Source organism: Archocentrus centrarchus, chromosome 13, assembly GCF_007364275.1.
Source record: "Archocentrus centrarchus isolate MPI-CPG fArcCen1 chromosome 13, fArcCen1, whole genome shotgun sequence".
Lineage (NCBI taxonomy): Eukaryota > Metazoa > Chordata > Actinopteri > Cichliformes > Cichlidae > Archocentrus > Archocentrus centrarchus.
In genome coordinates this window covers 15,881,869-15,897,886 of record NC_044358.1, presented here as the reverse complement: position 1 = coordinate 15,897,886, position 16,018 = coordinate 15,881,869, and the positions used below count along the sequence as shown (strand labels likewise).

Below are 16,018 nucleotides of genomic sequence, written 5' to 3'. Positions count from 1 at the left end.
TTCACATTTATTTATCTTCTGATTCAGTATGTCAGTATGTTCATGCTCTGGGTACGTTTGTATGAAAGCATGCCTTTATAAGGTTTATGTCCATTGTTTTTAATCTCACATTTATTTATTGTCATCTTCCAGAACTGTAACTGTAGCTTAGCTGGTTAACATATTGTGGTGAATGATGAGAAATAATGTCTATACTATATATGTTGCACTTTGTATTTAAGTATTAAATCACAACAAGTATACACAAGTGTACGAATGCAAGAGTTGATATGGGCGTATATTTAAACATATTTTGATGTAGAGCGCCTTTCTTTAAAGTTGTTAAGTAATAAAGCAGATTCCAGCAGTCACATCCGGCCTGTTGGACCACATTTAATAGAGACGCCACTGGAGCTTTCTAACTTTAAAAATGATAATATCACAAAAACCGGCAGGAATGTGGAACTTGGCTGATATGAGGTTCATGCCTTCCACTGCATGAAATGTTGTATTACATCTACGGGCAGAGGGAAGATGATGGTGGAGTTCTTCTCTGCTGCGATGGTGTTGAGAGTCTGAAGGTATCTCAGTTGAAGAGCACAGGGTGAGTCAGACATCACAACAGAGGCTTCTTTCAGAGCCCTGGACGCATTCATCTCTCCCTCTGCAGCAATGATCTGAAATGCAATCAGTATTTTCTGATGTTCTCTTTCTGGGCCAGAACACACGAACAGGAAATTAAATTAAATCTTCCATTGCTCTCATTACCTTGGCCCTGGCCTCCCGGCTGGCTTCTGCCTCTGCCGCCATGGCTCGCTGCAGCTGCTGAGGCAACTTCACATCCTTGATCTCTACACGCTCCACTTTGATGCCCCACGGATGAGTGGCGTCATCCAGGGTTTCCTGCAGGGTAATATCCAATAACAAGCAATCCCGTCACAGTTATAGTTTAATAAACAATCAAAAGTCCATGAAAGTTATTCCCCAAATCTTCAGCTCTGTGGAATTTTCTTTAGCATCACTGGCTGCTCTTAAGCTGATACTCCTCACCTGCATACTGAGTGAAATGCCCTCCCTGTCAGACAGAAGTTCCGAAAGATTTTTGGTACCAAGCACATTCCTCAGAGTGGTTTGAGCAAGCAGCCGAGTAGATGAGTGAGCATTGAACACATTGGCCACTGCAGAGATGGGGCAGTATACGCGGAAGTACACCACCCCGTCCACAGACACGGTCACCGAGTCTCTGGTTAGGATCTGTTTAAAAATGTTTTTAAAAAAGGAAATCTTTAATGACTGAGGCTGCACACAGCCTGTGATGCACATGTGTTTTCATATTAAAAAGAAGAACATACCTCCTGAGGCGGAATTTCAAAAGACACAGTTCTCAGATCCACTTTCACCAAGTTATCGGTGCAAGGCAGTATTAAGAAAAGCCCTGGAAAGAAATGAAAGCAGAGTTAGATCTAAAACAGACTCTTTGGTTTCTGGAACGGCTTTGCCGCAGTGTGCGTTTGACATTTAACCACAAACCTGGCCCTTTAGCTTTTTTGTCTGTGATCCGGCCGAGTCTAAATATGACCGCTCGCTCATACTCCTTCACGATCTGAACAGACAAGCACACAAAAACAAATCGGTGTAAATGCCTCATGGCACGTATACGCGTAAATAAACTGCAGTATGTGAGATCAAATCCTAATCATTGGTTCTGCAGTGAGAATATACTGTACCTTAACACAGAAGAATATTGTGAGTGGGAAGGTTACCATCACAAAGATCACTGACATGAAAACCAGGAGCCAACCAACGCATCCCAGTTTCCCCGAGTTTTTATCTGCAGAGAGAGAGGAAACACTTTGAGTGCAGCATTTTTAAATTCAGCATCTTTTACTAAAGCTGACACAAGACATCAGTGCCAAGAGATGGATCTGCACTTCCCATTTGTCACAAATGATGCAAATCATCTCTAAGGGAAGGGGCGTGGCTTAAGAGCCACCTGAGTCATGAAGTGTTGTGTAAACCTACCGTACTATTGATACATCATCATTAAAACACTGTGATGTCACTTTCTGTGTCATATGGAGGGTGGCAGAGGAAATAAATGTTGGTATTCTTACAAAATGCAGTACTGAGCAGTTGCCCCCTCATCTCTTTATATTTTGCTCCCAGGGAGCCAGACTTTCTTATAATTCTTAAAGAGGTCTTACGCAGTAGTTCTCCATGTTTTCTGGAGGTCTGTATGAATTGTATGACCTATGAATTATGCAAGCATAAAAAAAGTCATGAACCAGTGTTGTGTCTACATAGAGAGTGAACCACAGCTTTTTTTAATTGTATCTTCAGGCATTTTACCAGCAGCTTGTTGCAAAAACACATACTTGGTTCCCATTTCCTTAGTTGACTCTGAAAAATGCCAACGATAACACAGACAGGCATAAAATTTTACACCTTGATGGTGATTCCCAAATAACTATTAAACTGAATACTTATATTTCAGTATGGTGTGCAGTGTGTCCTTAAAAATAGATGAGTGGAGGACAAAAGAAGAAGCGATGAGCCTGAAAACGAACATTTGAAAATCCTGCACTTAAGAAAGGGGGGAAAAAAACAGCAGAGACCTGAGACGGGACCTGAGACGTGCATCTGGGATTTGGCCCTTTAGGTGATCCATTTACAGTTCACTGAAGCCTCATCAGAAATGGTCTCAGTGGGAGGATGGTGGTCAGGAATACAGGGAAACAGGGAGGAAAGACTGAGGGATGCCAAATTACACAAGAACTGCACTGAAAATCAGTCGCAACAGGCCTGATGGAGCGATGAATCCCAATTGGGAATTCTAGTTCAAATTGTCATTGATATATATGGGAGAGAGTCAGCACGGTGGCACAGTGGTTAGCACTGCTGCCTCACAGTGCAAAGGTCTGGGTTTGAATCTGCCTGGGCCTTTCTGCGTGAGTTTTCTGTGGGTACTCTGGTTTCCTCCCACAGTCCAAAGACATGCAGTTAGTGGTGATTCTAAATTATCCAGCGTGACAGGCAACCTGTACAGGGTGTCCCCTGCCTGTCGCCCTATGTCACCTGGGATAGGCTCCAGCCCCCTGAGGCCCTGAACAGGATAAGCAGAAAAAGGATGGATGGATATGTGGAAGACATCAGGAGAGAGGTTAAACACTGAGTGTCTGCAGCCATCTGTAAAACAGGCTTCAGCCACGGTCTGAGGCTGCATTCCAGCCGCTGGTGTTGGGGATCTTGTCAAAAGTGATAAAAAAAAGTACTGTCAGATTTTGATCCACCATCTAGTTGACAATGATCCCAAACACATGCAGTGAAAGCAAACAATGGAACCCGTCAATCATAGATTGGCCTCCCCAGAGCCCGGGCCTCACCATGACTGAGCGGGATCATCCTGACAGACAGCCGAACGAAAAGCAGCCGAGAACCATTCGTGAAGACTGCGTAAAGAAATCCCAGAGAGCTCAGGCTGTGTTAATATTCACTTTCAAGCTCCTTAGACTTACAAACTCTGTTGTTGTCTCATATACTGTACTCCCACGTAAATGTGCGCATTTTAATGTGTTTCATAGTTACCATTTCCCATTTTCCGAGCAACGTGTAAAATTTTGCACAGCACTGTATCCTATGTAACTCTTTAAAATAAGCTTTATTGGATGCATAAAACAACTCTTACCAAGAATTTGCTGCTCATTTTCTACCCCTTTCTTTTTTTCCAAAAACAAACATTTCAATTAAAAATTGAAATGGATCATAAAAAGTATTTACCTTCAATGTTGCCTTGATTTGTTTGCAGTTTATCTTGTGTAACCATCTCTGCTGTGCTCGATGTTGTAGAGATCATTAGCTGTCTGAGTGATGGAGCAAGTTGGAGCAGTGCTGCACTTGTTTACGTGTCTGTTCTCTCTGTGGGGTGTGATCTACCCATTTCCCTTAACACCTGTAGCTTTCCACAAAGGTGTGTGACTCACCTGTGGGCTGCCTTTTATGTAACAAGAACTTTATCCAGCATCTATGGGGTTCTTGTATATCACAGCTCAGCTCAGTCTGACCCTTCTGCTTTTTTACATGTAAGTCCAGCAGCCTGTCACCTGAGCGCTCCTTATGAATAAATTATTGTGGTATCCAAGCCATGAAAAATGAGAGATGGTGTTCAGAGATGTGATCCCAGCTGAACAGCATCCTCCTTGTTTGTGGAGCTGCATTTGTAGCTTCAGCAGGAAGTGTACCCCCCACCACCCCCCGTCTCCCTGCTGGGCTCTAAGCTGTATGGTGAAAAGTGGCAGACCCGTGGGACCTGTCTGGCTTTGTTTCTGTTGTGTTTGGTAAAGATACTTATGTTCGTGGAAGCTTAGTAAGTTTTCTCTGGTCACAATAGGCACTGAGTTTTTATTTTAGCAGATGAAGCTTAGTGGGATATTTTTTTGTTTGCTGTTTTGGCCTCAGAGACCCTGAAATCAATTTATTCCTTTTGTTTCTTTTTAAAAATGTATTATTATTATTTTATTTCACATTGTAAATCGATTGTAAAATAAACAGGAAGCTGTAAGTGGCTATGAAACAGTTCCTTACTCTCATTTTCCAGTGACTCGTTCACTGAGTACCACATTATACTTAAATATATACCAGCCACCTCACTTCATGATGTTTATGCAAATCCATGTGCACTTTTTTATTTTATTTTTCACAATAAATCCTCCAATTACCATGAAGAGGACGTCTTAAAAACTGTACAATTTTTTATGGAGAAATGAGTTTGGTTTAAAACCTGCCCCTTTTTTCTTCACCTGAGATATTACTGCAAATAATTTACATATAATTTAAATGATTAATGTTGCTCAGATTCATTGATGCTAAAATGAAACAGTTACATTTGGTCAAGGAAAAAATGATTTAAATGAATCTTTGAATTCAGTTGGTCAGAGAGGAGCTGAAAGGTTCACGGCTCTCTCGTTTTCAGTATGATTCAGCTGGCAAATCATTTGTGACTACTTACATCATTAATCATTCAGTGGCATGTTCACAGTGTTACACACTATCTACTGGGCCACAGAAAGTGGAAAAAAAGTTACTAGTTGGCAGAAATAGTTTTTTTTTTCTCTAATAAGTAAAAACTACTGAAGCTCTGAGAGTTGGAGAGTTATCAAGATTAATACTTTACTTCAACGACTGCGGTCAGCACATCACACACAGCACTCGTGTTTTACTGAGCTTCAGGTTGAACGCTCCATCACATCAGGCACCAACTGCAGCTGTAACAAACTCGCAGCCAAGCTCATGAACGTTTATCAGGCGAGGAACCAGATATGGTAACTTCAGTAGATCTCAGAATTGGTCTCCTCGTGCCTCCGTGTCAGGATGACAGGATCGATCCCACTCAATCAGCAAAGATCAGGCTGTGTGGCATTATTGCAACATCTTCTCAACCACAGTGTGTGGTTGAATATGAGCAGGATTTCTACTAATTAGCGCCGTATTTGATCATATGTTATGTTCACCTGAAACTGCCAAGTCCACAAGCAGCAGGTACATCCAATAAGCCAAACTTTGTTTTTCTTTTTTAGAAATCACACATAATGTAGAACTGGGTGTTTGCACAGGTTTGTATAACATTACACAGCAATCCAGTGAGACACTGAACTCATTTACAGACATTTTCAAGCTATAAATAGTGAAATCTGTGTGACGTGTGATAACAGTTTCTCTGGCAAATATTGCACCACTGTTTCCATCTTTTGTCGCCTTTTATCCACTCTTCACTTTGTACTTATACAGTGGGCCCAGCGTGTACTTGTTTTTTTGGGAACAGTTATCATCTTTTACTTTTTATGTATGTAGTTCTGTTTTCTGTACTCTTGCATCTTTTTTTTTTTAACTGCATCCTGCATGATAAACACTGATCTGAGAACAGGTGTTGACACATGCTCAGATCAGTGTTTATGAATGAGCTTAAATTTGCAGTGTATAAAATCTCACTGCTGGGTGTCAGTAAATTGCAGTCAAGTGATTTCTGTTTTCATACCCCTCCCAATTCAAGAGCATAGCTACGGTGGCCGCTTTAGGACAAACATATTTTAGTGAGCCAAGAGCGATCACGGCTATAACAGCCACAGCAGGCCATCATGCTTCTACTACTGTTTCTGTAAAAAAGAAAAGATTATGCATACTATATTTTAACATATTTGAAAAATACTTAACAATAAATTAGGAAATAAAAATGCAGATGTGTCAATTGAATATTTTGCAGTATTTTACTTTTTTACCCCCTCTTCGTCTCAAAAACTTTGACCACGCTCGTCTGTAGTGAGAAGAAACCACAAAGCCCATAAGCTGTCAGTGCTGGGTGAGAGGTAAATTCAATGAAAATACAAAATGAAAATGTAAAAAATACAAACGGCAAAAACAATTTTTTTTTCTTTTAATAAGTAAATATCTTTAGTTTACAAGTAGTGAACAAAGTGTAAGGAACCTGTGGTGACTGTGGGGGCCTTACAAATGAAACCTACGTTTCAGGCCGGGGGGGTGGCAGAGGTGCAGCATATTTAAAAGTACTGAAGTACTAAGACTTGAAGGCTTGTCAAGATGAATACTTTATTTCAAACAGCCAGCACGCAGCACTCATGTTGTTACTTTTCTGAGCAGAATATTTGCCTCACATCAGGCACCGACTGCATCCATCATAAACTTGCGACTAAACTCATAAGCCAGGAAGAGGGCGCCGTTAGCAGGGAAGGTACGCACCATTGTAGGAGTTAATCCAGAGTACAGAGCAGTGACCCCTGCAGGGAGAAAGAGGCAAAAACTTCACAGACTCTTCTCCAAAGACTCAAAAACACAATGCATCCACACTCATACATATTCTCATAGTCATACAGACAGAGTCTGTTAGTGTACCCTTCTCACACAGGTAACAAACACTGTCTGATGGCTGCAGTATCACAAAACAGTATCTCTGACAGATAACATAAGGGCATAAAACACAGAACAAAACAAATGCTGTTTTCACTTTGACTCCCATGAAGGTGACAGGTTTGTCTGCTCAGGGGCATTAAGATGAAGCTCGGTGAGACCCATCCTATAAGGTAAGCTTATTTCCTGTATACAGTTGCTGTCCTTCTGATTTGTAAATAACTCATTTTTCAGGGTTTCCAGTGTAGCCGGGATTTAGCAGACGATGAATTTCCAGTTCATGGCTGCCTCATCCGTGCAGCAGTCATTGATTACAATCCTATAACATTTTAAAACACTAATAAGAAGCCAAAAATGCTTTAAAGCCCCTCCTTTATTCTCCACATTATTTACAGAACAGGCATGCAACAAAAAGCTGCTCAAACAAACGTGATTATTTCAACTACAAATGGAAACCAGGACGCATCAAAATCTTGAAACTTGCCTACAAATTCTGCACATCAAAATGCAGACATTTGTTTACAGTTATTACTGTCCCTGTTTACAGGTGTGGTCCATACCCATCTGGGTGAATCTCTATTTAAAATGCATGTTTAATAAGCCTTACCTTCAGTGCGTATAACACCCATGAAGGTCTTCATGAAGCCCTCTTGCCTCCCAGCTAAGGAGTACACCTGGATCCTGGACTTTACACAGTCTATTGGATAGACGACCAACCAAAGGCAAGCACCTCCGAATCCACCACTGAACATGATCGGAAGGATACCTGCAAAGACACAAAATGTTTTGTGTTGGGGGGACGCTGATCACAGAAACACGTGAACATCATGAATTAATCATACCTATACTATCTTTGTCTGTGCCCATGTGTTGTGCGAATGTGGACCGAGACCATTCGTAGGCTCCAAAGAAGCAGAAGTAACCCGGAATCTCCCTCACGATGGTGGACGTCAGTCCTTGGTAGAATCCTAAAGGACCGTTTGTCTTCAGCACGGTCTTAACCACGGTCCACACTGTGCTGGAGGCGTCCCGCAAAACAGAGTCAAAATTATTTTAGTCAACAAAAGCTTTTCTTGTCATAACAATGTCAGTTTTTGATCCGCTCACCTCTTCTGTCCTCTTGCCACCTTGCCAGAAGCTTCCATTTCATGCATGGCCTGCAGACGGCATTTCACCAGCTCCGTGGGGCACAATGCCATGGAGGAGAAGATGGAGGCTAAAGACCCCGAAGATGCCTTCTGAATATCGCTGATGAGCAGTGACAACAAGCAACAAGAGGAGAGAAGAGTAGAAAGAGTTTTACATGCATCCACATCTGCAGTTTTTATAATTACACAGAACATTCAAATATATTAATTTCTGCCTCATTGCAGTAACCTGTAGGAACGCTTGTTTTTAGCTGGCTATATCCTGTGTAAAACACCACACTGTCTTGTGGTCACTGAAGCAGCTCTGAAATACACCTGCTGTCATGTTCTGAGGTGGGATATTCGTACAGATGTGGTCCAGCAATTCTCACACTGACACTGCAGTTTTTGTAGCTCACATTAACTTTGTAGTGGAATTTCAAAGGGCGATAAATAAGTAAAAATACATTACAGAGTTGTGGCCTTTGGTCAGCACGTAGCCCTTGTGACAGAGAACAAGTGTGTGACGTGTGAGAGGTCTAGCTTGAACGTTAATGTTTCTGCTAAACAGACGCTGCCGAGGCAACGACAGCAGCTCGACTTTTTTCTTTGAAAGCGCCGAGCTAGAAAGACGGCGAACTGAAGGCGTGAGCCAGCATTGTGTCTACACATAACAAACAGCTTAGCAAAGAACCAGTTTGAAACTGTATCTTTAGGTGCTTTGTTACTGCCAGCCTGTTACAAAACACATCATGTGTTCCCACTTCTTTAGTTGAATCTGGGAAAAATGCCAAAGATCACACAACCAAGACAACATCAGCGTATCTGGAGGAGGTCAGGAAATCAGTGCAACAGTGTGTGTCTACGGCTTGAGGGCCTCTCGTGGTTCTCATGGATCTTGCCAGAATTAATGTATGCTTTCAAGGTAACAGTTGTAAGCAGTTTATTATTCAGTTAACTGCCACCAGACATTCAATTCACAGTTGTAAACTGTGTGACCACACCCAATTATGATGTAATGTTGCAACTGAGTACAGGATAAATTGCTTTCCTGCACAGGAAGTGAAAAGAGGAAGACTGAACCTCTGATGGTCTGAAAACTGACAAAGTCCTGGTTCATATGAACGCTTGTTATACCATAAAGTGGTGATGTATCCAGCTGCTCCTCGCTGCAGTCTATTACATACTATGTAGCTTATTGTGTAAATAAATACTCAGAAATATCTGCTTCCAACCTGAGATCAGCACCTTTGTCCATCCTTAACATAAAGCGGACCACATCCTGGCACAGCCCATAACTCAAGAAGAGCACAGCGTTCTCAGCAATGTTGGCTATCAGGGCTGGCGTTGTGCCTTTGTAAAGACCGCGGAGTCCCACCTGTCTGAAAGTTGAGATGAAGCAGTGGATGAAGCCGCGGTACATGGTGGGGAAAGTCTGCATCTTCACCTTTGCGGTGTCAAATGGCTGACCGCTCAGCACACAGGCTGTACCACCTGAGGTAGGGCATCAAGATATTTGGTAAATAATCGAGAAGAATTCAGAGATTAAAAATGCAGAGATTAGGAAATGTATATATATATATTTTTGTAATGCTTCCCCAACCAGATACACATGTATGTGTGCAGGTCCATAATATTTGGCCTTGTGAAATGCAGCGACAGCTGTGGTCAGAAGTTTGAATATACTCATCATCATTAGTTTGGATTTTCTCTAAATCCTAACAGGATCACAAGAATACTGCAGACACATAACTTTACATATAAATGTATTAAAGCACATGTGGCCTCCTGCTGACCTCTGAGCATATCCTTAACCTTGACTTTTTTTTTTTTTAAGTTAACCTTCTTCACCTTTTTAACTTAATAATTTGATAATAATAGCAAACACTAAACGCTCACAGTGAGGGGATCAGGTGTGGTTTGATCACTTTTCTAATTTATTGACTTTAATCTGATGAGAGTGGCTTGAAATATCTCTGTGTCCTTTGCATTTAAACTCACCTGCTGCCCCAGCTGAGAAGTCGATGATCGCCTGAATTACAGGGTGTGGAGCCATCGTGACTCAAAGGGCATGAGCCTGAAAACATCCAGAATACTTTAAACCCATTTCACTTGTAAAAAAAAAAAAGATTTAAGCAGCTGCTATAAGAGAGCAAGACTGGAAAATAAAGCATCTAAATGGAGATAGCGATGCTTACCCCTAATCTCTGTAGTGTAGGTTAATCCCTCACGAAGAACAGTTGTGAGCACAGTTACTGCGTTGCTGCGCAGTCGCTCCACGTCAGGCTGCGCCTCAGCAGCGCAACAAGTTTCCACAAGATCTCAGTTCGCCGAATAGAAGCACCGAGTCAGGAAACACAGGACACAAGTCTGACGTCCTGTTCTTCAGACATGCTGTTGTCCGCGGGAGCGCGGTGTTGGTTAATGCAACACCCGCAGTGTCTTATTACTGTACTTTCGTTTTGCCAAGGCGTTCATTTCATTGGTGGGTGTGAGTTGTTCCGTCCTACGTAGGAGCGCACAGCGCAGAAGGAACTCACGCTGGAGAGAGGAGGTCACATGCAGTTAAAGTAGTGTAATATTTACGATGAAATGACCGGGTAATAATTAAATTATATCACTTACACCACTGAGACTCTATTGCTGTCTTTGCTTTTAAGAATCACTGAGTTAGAGCCATATTTGGCAACAGGCCCGATATTATTTTATTTTATTTTTGCTTTCTGCATCTTAACATCATCTATGCGATCCTGGACAGAATCACTACTCCCAAATTTATACCGGTAAATGCGTTTTATGCCAATTATGCCGCGTTGATTGTAATACCCGAGGAAGGCCGCAAGATGTCACTCTACTCCGCAGTTAAGGCACCCAGACAGCTTCTGCTCCTCAAATCACGATTTATTTATTTAACCCCTCCTCTAAATCTGTACATGAAGATAGTGTTCATTATACAGTAGTTAATGGTGCAGCCGCATTTGTCTTTCTATCAGTTTTGAGAATCTTTATTTGTTATCCCCCCCGATTTGTGAACATTTTACAAACTCTTCACTGACTAATAGAATCTATAAGAAATGTATAAAATTACTTTATAAATTATTATAGCCTACACGGTGTAGATTGAGGTTGGCGTCTCCGGTGTCTTATCAGATCATCCAGGGGTCGTAAGTATCAAATGAATTATGCAATACTTTTTAGGGTAATAATAAAATCCGGAGTGATATGTGCCAAAGTACAAATATCTATTCAGTAAATAAACAGTAATTCTTCTACTATTGGCCATCACAGCACACGCAGCACGTTTAAAATCTACCCAGATTCTCAGTAATGTTCAACTAATGTGACCTTGCCATTGTTCAGCTGCAAAATCTTTCAGTTTCAGCTTCCGGGCTGACTATATGACTTTTGGAGCTAAAATTTGTGGATACCCGGTGGAATCCATTCATTTCTCTAACCGCGTTTCCTGTGCCACAGGCTGCCGTACAGCCCACAAAGCACAATATTTCCAGCTCAATGCTTAACAGTTGGCAAAGTGTTCTTTTGTGAAACGCAGCTGCTTTTATTGAGCTCAAAGAGCCCAGATTTAGTTTTAACCGGAGTGACTCCAGGTTATGAAGATATTGCAGGTGGTGTGCCTTTGCTGCAGAAGTGGAACAGCAGTGCTGAGTGATGGTGAGCGTTAAGATCCTAAGAGACAGAAAAATCTCTTGAATCTCATGTTCTAAAAATAGCTAATGTTAGTTCTTGACCTGCCTCATAAGTCTTGAAGACCTAATTAAGGCTCAAGGAATTACAAGCTGAGCAGTGTCCAAACGTTTGCGCACGCTACAATTACTCTCACTGCAGAGGCTGTAAGTCTGCCTCTTTTCACTTTAAAATGTAACTGGGTATTCAGTTTGTCTTTGCTCTTATTTAATCTTAAATAATGAAGGATTTAAGGTTGCAAAGTTTTGATCTAACAACGGGACATGCAGGTGGAGGCAGTGGATGGATTAATAGTCTACATTTCACTCTGGGACGCAGTCGACAGACAGAAATCTTCCATTTGTGGTCCACAGGTTAACTTTTTTTTTCCAGCAACTCTTTCGATGCAGCTTATTGGTGCTTTTTGGCTGTCAGTCAAATGTGGGCGGTGTCAGCTGACAGACGATACTTCCAGTAAGCCCCCACACGCCGCCCGTACAACAGAGAGTTAACGGGCAGTACGGGGAGCAGACGGAACGTCAGCAGGACTGGACAACAAAAACAAAGCAGCGGGTCAGCATACTCTGACCACTTACTCAACTTTATTTCACTTGAAAGACGTTTTAGAGACATTCTTTTAATCATCGTTACAGATTTTTGCCGACTTGGGATGTAACTTTCAGTGTTGCTCTTGCGCCTGAGCGGAGCACTCTTCCCGGCCAGTTTTTATCTCGCGTTCGCTCACGTTTCCCAGGCGAAGTTGCTACTTTAGAGGAGCGACAGGTTCGTCACATTTACATGACATTGTAACACTTTTCTCACTTACCTTTCGACCATGGCGGAAGCGGCTCAGCAGCCACACCTGGTGGACATCGACCCGGATTTTGAACCGCTGTCGCGGCCCCGGTCGTGCACTTGGCCCTTGCCCCGGCCGGAGTTTATCAACCCGGGCGACTCCAACACCTCTTCGCCGGTCCCATCTGTAAAGCAGGAACCAGCCAGCAACACTGAGTTCATCAACAACCTGAGCCTGCTTGAGGAGACCGAGGACTTCACCGAGCAGAAACCCATCATCCTGTGCACTGATTTCCAGTGTCAGGACAGCTGCGTCCACCAGCAACCTCCACAGCAGCAGCAGCAACATCCGCAGCAGCAGCAGCAGCACCCGAACCCGCAACTCCCGCATCAGCAGCAGCAGCAGCAGCAGGTGCCTCTGCTCTCCACCCCGGTCGGTCCGGCGTCATCAGCGGCCGCGGCCGCAGCTGCAGCCGCTGCCCAGAGAAAGAGCAGCTCCTCCCGGCGAAACGCATGGGGGAATATGTCATATGCAGACCTCATAACCAAAGCTATCGAAAGTTCTCCTGAGAACCGACTAACTCTCTCTCAGATTTATGACTGGATGGTGAAGAGTGTGCCTTATTTCAAGGACAAAGGAGACAGCAACAGCTCTGCAGGCTGGAAGGTAATCACTTTTATCGGTGTTTGTGTGTGGTGGGTGTTCATGAGTGCCTATAGCAACTCATAAAGCGCTTGCTTGAGATAGTTCTTGTAGTGGGAGAAAAAAGTTATTGAGTGGGGAGTTTTGGTGTGTCTGTGGTGCTTAACAGTAGGTTCACAGGGACTTCATTGTGCTTTATGCTATGTTTTTATCTCCTGTGGTATCACTGTAATACCCCTCCAGGGATTTCTGGCTTGTCTGTGGTGTTCAATAGTCAGTGTATTGTGACTGTATAATGCATTTGGTCAGGGCTGTTTATTTTTATCATCTATTATCATTCCAAGTGTTATCATCTGCACAGACTTATGCTAATACACGATTTGCTCCCCATGCGTACTTTATCCTCAGATGTTTCCATTGACAAAAAGCGTGCAGGAGTGGAGCAGCTGTTAAGTTGTTACCACTTAGTCCCATTCATGCTCACATAAAACCGTGTCCTCCTTCATTGCTATCGATCCACTTAAGGTTAGTTTACTATTATCACCATAACTTTAGGCAGTAATCTGACGTGATGATTTATACAAATGTTTCTTATCCGTGAATTAACGCTTCCCTCAGTGCACCAATCATAATATCAAAATCATTGAGACCCCTCTCTTCTTTCAGATCTTTTTAGGCCAAATCGCAGTTTTCCATATTAGAGTGCGTGAGCGCCGACTGAAGCTTTATTTATACCTCTGTGTTGTAAGGAGATACCAGCATTCATGTGTCCTAGGAACTGTCCAAAACATTACGCAAGAGAGGACTTAAAATCTCTGATGTGGTGTGACAGGCCCTCCCACTGAACACTATTGAAGGGCGTAAACCTCCCTTTGGAGACATTTAGTTTCATTGGTGTCTGACAATAAATTAATGAGAGTCTACTCTCGCAGCAGGAAATCATATTGAGCCTGTAGCCGCACAGTGAGAGATTTATTATGGCTTCCCTCTTTTGTAGGCTGTCTGGGCTGCCGATGAAATTTAAAGCTTTTGTTTTTTTTTTTTTGCCTTCTCGTGTCAGAGTAGGATCTCATGTTTGAGTCATGTGCTGAGAGATGACACATTCTGCTCAGTCACAAAAGGCTAGAGAGAATTTCTTTTTTTAGTTCTTACTGAATCGGACGTGTAGACAGATATTTGTCTTTAATTAATCATTCACACGCGACCTGCATATTTTTGCTAAACTGCTGCCACAATGCACAGCCTTCTGCGCGTTCACCCGCTCATCTGACTTCAGTGTTTGCAGAAAGTACACAAACTTGTGCTGAGCTGTCAGATGCAGTCCCGTGAAGACAAATTAAACGAGAGTGGAAAAACCCCCTTCGCTGCGGTGAAATATCCCCAGTAAACAAAGCCGGCGCTGGACAGACGTGTTGCTAGGGTGGTGATATTGTCCTAGAAGCCATTTTTTCCCCTTCACTTCTTCTTTGTGCGCATTCACACTCTAAAAAGCTCCAGGTTTGTGCTGCTCTCTGGCTTTGTTGAGTGTAAGGTGTGTGTGTGTGTGTGTGTGTGTGAATAAGGTTGCTTAAGGGATATTTACCATGTTTTAAAGCAAGTTTTCCCAATGAGCAGCGGATGATACTCATCCGTAATATCAAATAAAAATTAGGAAGGCTGTATTTTCATGGGAAATGAAAGAAGTAGTTGAGTAAAGAACCCATCCAGGTAGTGCGTGGGTAAGCCGACACCTCAAAACGTAAACGCCCACGTAGTGTTAGTCACGGTAAGAGTCAGGCTGCAAAGTATCAATAGAGACCTTTTTTTTTTTTTTATTTCCATTTTTGACTGGTTACTTGGTTATGTGTGTGTGTGTGTGTGTGTGTGTGTGTGTGTGTGTGTGTGTGTGTGTGTGTGTGTGTGTGTGTCATTAGTACTAATACTCCACTTGCAATGAAGCACATCTCTGATCACCTCTTACTCACTGATTCTGGTGTAATTAAGAAGTTATGGAGCAGATAGTCGATATGACAGGCGACTGAGTGTTAATCAGCTTGTGCATCATTCTCAAAAAATAGTAGATCATTTAAATTTTTTTAAAGCACGCAGCAGAGTCGCAGTGACAAAGTCTTAATGCGTGTTCGTGACTTCATAAATACAACGAAATAAACAATCGAGTTTCTCACTTTTATTGCATCCATTTAGCAGTTTGTGTGTGACTGGCAGCTTGGAGAGGGGCGCTCAGCCGCCGCTCGGGCTCACTGCTTATCCTGCCATGGTGGGGGTGTAAACTGAGTAATACTGTGGGAAAGCAAAGTGCCATTCATTGCTACGAGGGGAGTTATTCATAAAGCTCTCCTCTCACTTCCACACAGGGGGGCTATCACACATTGTCTCTCCAAATCAGCCGCACTCGTAAGGCTGTGGCAGCGACGAGGATGTTAAATATAACATCTGCGAGCCATGCAGTTTGTTGTTGTTTTCTGATATAAGAAGAATCGCTCATTAATCCAATTATGACCGCTCCCTCTGGGTGAAGTGACCTGTTGGAAATATGAAAATATGTTAACTGTACACATACAAACAAAAGCAGTCAAACCAAAGTTAATCAGAGGACAACTTTGTCTGCTGAAATCGTGACTTTAAACAAGTGATTCATCACAGAGGAAAATAAATCTGCCCATTGGCCTTAATGAATTATAAATAAACATAAAAAGCTCCAGTTAACCAGTGCACCTGCCCGTAATCATGTAATTTTTTTGACAATAGAGCTTCATCAGCACAAAAAATATTAAGGAATAACTCTAACCGGCCTTTTTTGCATTTTTTTCTTTTTTGATTGCACAAAGAGACCAAACATTACTCCAAAGCTGGCATAAAGTCTTGAACTTTA

The 16,018-nt window shown here is 42.4% G+C and overlaps 3 protein-coding genes across 4 annotated transcripts in view; 1 reads left to right on the top strand and 2 right to left on the bottom strand.

Annotated features, from left to right (window-relative positions):
- Positions 1-337: 337 nt before the first annotated feature.
- On the bottom strand, positions 338-1,871 carry stoml3a (stomatin (EPB72)-like 3a). Its single transcript, XM_030745452.1, has 6 exons — positions 1,707-1,871; positions 1,510-1,582; positions 1,332-1,414; positions 1,030-1,233; positions 748-882; positions 338-656 (listed from the first exon to the last, which is right to left on the bottom strand). The coding sequence occupies exons 1-6, from the start codon at positions 1,761-1,763 to the stop codon at positions 462-464; spliced, it is 747 nt and encodes a 248-aa protein (XP_030601312.1). The 5' UTR covers positions 1,764-1,871; the 3' UTR covers positions 338-461.
- Positions 1,872-6,443: 4,572 nt separating this feature from the next.
- Positions 6,444-12,645, bottom strand: slc25a15a (solute carrier family 25 member 15a). Its single transcript, XM_030743882.1, has 8 exons — positions 12,535-12,645; positions 10,223-10,565; positions 10,026-10,101; positions 9,260-9,518; positions 8,005-8,145; positions 7,740-7,915; positions 7,505-7,663; positions 6,444-6,767 (listed from the first exon to the last, which is right to left on the bottom strand). Exons 3-8 carry the CDS (start codon positions 10,078-10,080, stop codon positions 6,646-6,648), a joined length of 912 nt encoding a protein of 303 aa, XP_030599742.1. The 5' UTR covers positions 10,081-10,101; positions 10,223-10,565; positions 12,535-12,645; the 3' UTR covers positions 6,444-6,645.
- foxo1a (forkhead box O1 a) overlaps positions 12,192-16,018 on the top strand; it is a 23,378-nt gene continuing 19,551 nt past the window's right edge. For both annotated transcript variants that reach the window (XM_030743879.1, XM_030743880.1), the window contains exon 1: positions 12,192-13,170. In XM_030743879.1, coding sequence (XP_030599739.1) covers positions 12,544-13,170 — 627 coding nt within the window. In that variant the 5' untranslated portion in view covers positions 12,192-12,543. The remainder of the gene's footprint in view (positions 13,171-16,018) is intronic.

Excerpts from the sequence above, each read along its gene's own strand:
- stoml3a (XM_030745452.1), bottom strand. The coding sequence starts at position 1,763 with ATGTCAGTGATCTTTGTGATGGTAACCTTCCCACTCACAATATTCTTC. Across the intron at positions 1,415-1,509 it reads CAAAAAAGCTAAAGGGCCAG|GGCTTTTCTTAATACTGCCT; the intron begins GTTTGTGGTTAA and ends ATTTCTTTCCAG. Across the intron at positions 1,234-1,331 it reads TTGAAATTCCGCCTCAGGAG|ATCCTAACCAGAGACTCGGT; the intron begins GTATGTTCTTCT and ends ATTTTTAAACAG.
- slc25a15a (XM_030743882.1), bottom strand. The coding sequence starts at position 10,080 with ATGGCTCCACACCCTGTAATTCAGGCGATCATCGACTTCTCAGCTGGG. Across the intron at positions 7,664-7,739 it reads CACAGACAAAGATAGTATAG|GTATCCTTCCGATCATGTTC; the intron begins GTATGATTAATT and ends GTGTCTTTGCAG. Across the intron at positions 6,768-7,504 it reads GGGTGTTATACGCACTGAAG|GGGTCACTGCTCTGTACTCT; the intron begins GTAAGGCTTATT and ends TTCTCCCTGCAG.